This window comes from Cebus imitator, unplaced genomic scaffold, assembly GCF_001604975.1.
Source record: "Cebus imitator isolate Cc_AM_T3 unplaced genomic scaffold, Cebus_imitator-1.0 Scaffold28, whole genome shotgun sequence".
Taxonomy (NCBI): Eukaryota; Metazoa; Chordata; class Mammalia; order Primates; family Cebidae; genus Cebus; species Cebus imitator.
The window spans coordinates 10761027-10766352 of NW_016107343.1; the positions used below are offsets into that span (position 1 = coordinate 10761027).

At 49.6% G+C, this 5326-nt stretch overlaps 1 protein-coding gene across 1 annotated transcript in view; it reads right to left on the reverse strand.

Moving 5' to 3' along the window:
- The window catches only part of HSPA8 (heat shock protein family A (Hsp70) member 8), a 4529-nt gene extending 3289 nt beyond the window's left edge, over window positions 1-1240 (reverse strand). Inside the window, 2 exon segments of the mRNA XM_037736760.1 lie at window positions 2-210; window positions 1222-1240. Coding sequence (XP_037592688.1) covers window positions 2-205 — 204 coding nt within the window. The 5' untranslated portion in view covers window positions 206-210; window positions 1222-1240.
- Between the last annotated feature and the right edge of the window lie 4086 nt (window positions 1241-5326).

Here is a 5326-nt window from a genome sequence, read left to right on the forward strand (position 1 = left end):
CAAAAACCGTGTTGGTGGGGTTCATTGCAACTTGATTCTTTGCGGCATCACCTATCAATCGCTCAGTGTCCGTAAAGGCGACATAGCTTGGAGTGGTTCGGTTTCCCTGATCATTGGCAATTATTTCTACTTTTCCGTGCTGGAAAACACCCACACAAGAGTAGGTGGTGCCAAGATCAATACCAACGGCAGGTCCCTTCGACATGGTTGCTAAAAAAGAAAAACCTGGCTTAAAAATTCTATCAAAATACTTGCCCTATCCCTCACAGAACTCATAACTGGGCTAGAGGTATGACCACTGCAAACATGAATTGTGCTCCACCACCTCTTGTCTAAGCACGCGGGAGGCTCCGAACAACTAGTGCTGCAGTCCAGGTTGCCGTGCCAACCGCAACAGAGCATGCCCTGAATGAAGGACCCATCTGCCTAGAGGGCCTGGGACGTTGCTGAGCACGTGGTCTCAACCCTGAGCTAAGCCCTATCTGTTCCCCTCCCTTGCCAGGTGCCAGGGCCCCCCGGAGTCAACGGGCTTTTAACTACTCCGCAATTCACCCCATATTGGAGGCACGCCCAGAACGGCTCTGAAAAACCACGGTGAGACTGGACTAACCAGAAACCCGGGGGTAAGCGCTGGCTCCACTTCCCCGCGCGCCGGACAAACCGATGCGGCAACCCCCCCCCGCCACGCGGTCGCTGGGCACCGCCCAGCCTTCCCTGCGGACGCCGCGACCCACACCCTACATTTCCGCTCAGCCGGCTGCACTGAGAACCGCTGCCACCTCACCGAGAACTAAGCCTCAATCCTGTGGAAAGGGCCACAGTCGACAGGGCGAGATTCTCAGAACCCTCCGAGCCGCAGCAAGTCCAACCCGCCTGAATGCAAGCTCCCAGGTCCACCACCCAACTCTTAAGAAAATATTTTACCTGGCGTGTAGGCCTGGCCCGGACAACGAAGAAAACCACAATAATCCCGAAAACTGCAGAAGAGTTCAATGAGACCGGTTTCCGCCCGCCACCCCGCCTCTTATACCCGGTCTCAGAACCTTCCAGAAGGGGCCCGCCCTTGATGCCTGCCATTACGGCTTCTCCGGCCAATAGACGCCCGGCTGCCTTTACAAGACCCAATCACAAGCCCAGTTCCACTCCTCGGGCCCCGCCCCGCCCCGCCCTCCGCACCCCGCACCCACCTCTCCGCGCTCCGCCTCGCGATAACGCACTCACCGCAGCGTTCTGGAACTTTCAAGCTCGCCCCCGCTCTCCGGACGGCCCCGGGGAAAGGGAGGGTGGGGCGCAGAGAGCCCGCGCGCGGGAGTCCTCAGTTACCCCGGGCGGGGGAGGGGAGCGTCCGCCTCTACGCATGCGCCCCCAGCCAGCGCGGACGGGAGGGGGGCGGAAGGAGGAGGAGGAAGAGGGGTGGGCAAACTGGGAACCAACCAATGACAGCAGCACTAGCCGCGATCTCAGCCCGCGAAGAACTGGGGGAGGAATCGCGCCGGGCCTGAAGGGAGGGGTTCGGGCGCGGGAGCTGGGGAGGAGAAGACGGAAGTGGAACGAGGACAAAATGGCTGCGAAGGTTGTTGCTCCCCTCCCCCACCCACATCCTCATTTCTTCTTTCCCAGCCCCCACCTCCGTGTTCCAGACGGTCCTCTAAGTGCCCCCAGGTTTCGCCAGCCCATATTTTGCAGCGTGGCTGTGGGCAAGGGCTGACCTCGAGGGGCTGCGGCGAAGGTTCCGGCTTCAGGGTGCTGCTAGAGCAGCTCGCTCAGGGGCACCCAGGATTGGGGTTGGAGAAAGCTGCTAGGCCGCCGCGGGGTGGGGCGTGTTAGTTTGGCAGCCCCCCCACCTCAGCACCCTCATTTCGCTACGGCAGCTGTTGGGAGGCACCCCCCGACGCAGAGGTTTAAAGGGCCCGGCTTCTCAGAACCCCCAGGGCGGGGTCCTGTCTGGTTCTTCCGCGGAGAAAAAGACGAACCCGCTTCTTTGAGCCCGGACCCCTGGGCCCCTTCCCACCTCCGCCGAGAACAGATTCGGTTTTTTGGCTCAGTCCTTCCCCCGCCAGTCCAAGCTTCACATTTCTCCGTTATTTATAAAATAAACAGACTTAGAAGGTGGCGAGTGTATTCTCGGTTAGGTGAACCAGGCATGAGGAATCAATAGGTTCCAGTAGCCGAGCGTCCTAGCGTTTGTATTTTCAGTAACATGAGGTAATACCTTTCCTGCTTTGACTTTCACCAAAAATTAAACGACAGACCATGCAGACGCCTTGAAAACGTGACTGAACTGGTGCACAAAACAATGGTGCCTAGAATTTTAAATTGTGCAATTTTGTGCATGGCCGCGGGCATTGGAGGCCTTATCGTTCTAAGTGCCTGTCCCAGTTACCTTGAACACTCTGTGTGTCCTTTCAAGCAAGCATGGTAGCTATTATTCCTATTTAGTAGATAAGGAGGCACGGATGGGGGAAAAGATTTTTTAAGGTTACACTAAAAAAACTTTTAGTAGCAAAGCTGGAATTAGAAGGTCTCTAGACTGCGAAGAAGGCTGTCAGAAGAGCGAGGACACCTTGTCCTTGTCAAAGCGAGTAAAGGCTAGAGACAGACTCAAACATAGGAAAAATTTCCTTTTCATATTTTCCTTTTGGGGAGGAAAGTTGGCTTAGAGTTCATGGAGATATATTCTTAGCTTCTCCCCACGTCCCAAGAATTTAATTTTATACGAGGCTTTTACTACATACAAAATGCTTTCATTTGTCATCTAATCGTCAACACAGTTCTCTAAGGTGTATATTATTCATCCCCATATTAGGAGAAATACGAGGCTCAGAGATGTCATTTGTGGGAAGATAAGCAGCTGGGAAAGCTAGAATCAAACCTAGCTTTTTTTTTTGGTTCAAGATTTTTTTTTAATTACCATTTTTGTTAGTCATGCAATACTGTAATTTCCTTCCTGGAAATAGATTCAACTCTAGAAAGAGGAAGATGTGTGCTGTGAGCTACTCTTTCAGTTTCCTTTGATATCTGGAACTTTCTCCGCGGCTCCCCACTCTGCGTCCCCCATCCCCTATGATAACTGCTGGTCATAGTATCCGGAATCTTTCTTTTCACACCCCAGAGCCTAAGGTTTAACAAGCACGCATTGCGAACTACACCCTGTGCTGTATTTTGCATTTTTGTAATTATTTTAATCATTGAACTGGTGGAAAATAGAATTGGGGCTCACAACCACTTGTTTGGATGACCTCATCCAATAGCAGTGATTAAAGAAAGCAGAACAAATAACCTGTTTCTAGTTACTCTTGAAACGTGTTCTGGGACTTGGGCTATGTCTTATTAAATGGAATTATTTAGAGTTTATATATTTAAAAGTCAGAATATGATGAAGGTCCTGTCTCCACCACTCTAAACGCACAGGGTTTCAAATGACACATTTAGTTAAGATGTAAAATTAAAGTTTGGGTGAATGAGACTGCAGTGGAGTCTACAGCTTAGGATTTTTGACTGGATAAAAGAATAATGATTTAACATTTTTGTGTGTCTACCACATACCAACCTTACCTTATTTAATTCTCACCGTAAATTTAAGTGGTAGCAACTATTATGATCGTCATTTTGTAAGTGAGGAAACTAAGGCACTGAAAAGTTAAAATATTATCTTAAGCCACAAAGTTATATTGTGGAACTTGGAATTCATTCAAGATTGTCTACAATAAAACACCTGCTTTCTGCTCTCTGAAACCCCAACAGTGGTGTAAAGGTAAAATCACAGTAAAATGAAGATTAGATTGTATACATTCTTGTTGTATCATTATTGGTAGTTATTGAAATAAGAGTAGGTTGGGCACGGCGGCTCATGCCTGTAATCCAGCAGTTTGGGAGGCTGAGGCTGGCGGATCACCTGAGGTCAAGAGTTCCAGACCAGCCTGGCCAACATGGTGAAACCCCGTCTACAAAAATTAGCTGGGCATGATGGCGGGTGCCTGGAATCCCAGCTACTCAGGAGGCTGAGGCAGGAGAATTGCCTGAACCTGGGAGGCAGAGTTTACAGTGAGCCAAGATGGCGCCATTGCACTCTAGCCTGGGCAACAAGACTTTGTTATTAAAAAAAAAAAAAAGAAAAGGAAGTAAGAGTATTAGCATACTAGGGTACTGTTTTCATTTTGAGACGGAGTCTCGCTCTGTCGTCCAGGCTAGAGTGCAGTGGCATGAACTTGGCTCACTGGAACCTCTGCCTCCCGGGTTCAAGCAATTTTCCTGTCTCGTTCCCCCCCCCACCACCATTGAGTAGCTAGGATTACAGGTGCACACCCGGCTAATTTTTGTGTTTTAGTAGAGGCGGGGTTTCACCATGTTGGCCGGGCTGGTCTCGGACTCCAGACCTCAGGTGATCCACCCACCTTGGCCTCCCAAAGTGTTAGGATTACAGGCTTGAGCCACTGCACTCGGCCTGTTTTTGTTTTTTTTTGTTTGTTTGTTTGTTTGGTTGGTTGGTTGGTTTTTATGTGGAGTCTTACTCTGTCATCCAGGCTGGAGTGCAGTGGTTGAATCTCTGCTCACTGCAGGCTCCACCTCCTGGGTTCAAGAGATTCTCCTGCCTCAGCCTCCCAAGTATGTGGGAGTATTACAGGTCGGCGCTACCACGTCCAGCTAAGTTTTGTATTTTTAGTAGAGACGGAGTTTCACCATGTTGATCAGGCTGATCTCGAACTCCTGGCCTCAAGTGATCTGCCTGCCTCAACCCCCAAAGTTCTGGGATTACAGGCATGAGCCACCGTGCCAGCCTCAGTTTATGAAGAAATTAAGTTTTCTGGTTTCAGTTGCTTCTGTTGAAAAGTCTCGACCAGCTTAGGCAATATAGTGAGACCCCCATCTCTAAAACAATGAGTTGGGAGGATCGCTTGAGTTCAGGAGGTAGAGGCTGCAGTGAGCCATGATTGTGCCACTGTACTTTAGCCTGAGTGACAGTGAAACCCTGTCTCAAAAAAACAAAAAAATGAAAAAAGCTTAAGGTTTAGAATTGAATTTGATTATTTATATTAGGATTATGTGGTGTAATGTTACTAAATATGCATCTTTTAAAAATTAGTAGTAAAGAATAGTAAATTTACGTTCCCTTACTTCAAAACCTCAGATATTAAAAGATATTAAAAGATGAGGCCGGGCGCGGTGGCTCAAGCCTGTAATCCCAGCACTTTGGGAGGCCGAGGCGGGTGGATCACGAGGTCAAGAGATCGAGACCATCCTGGTCAACACGGTGACCCGTCTCTACTAAAACTACAAAAAATTAGCTGGGCATGGTGGTGCATGCCTGTAATCCCAGCTACTCAGG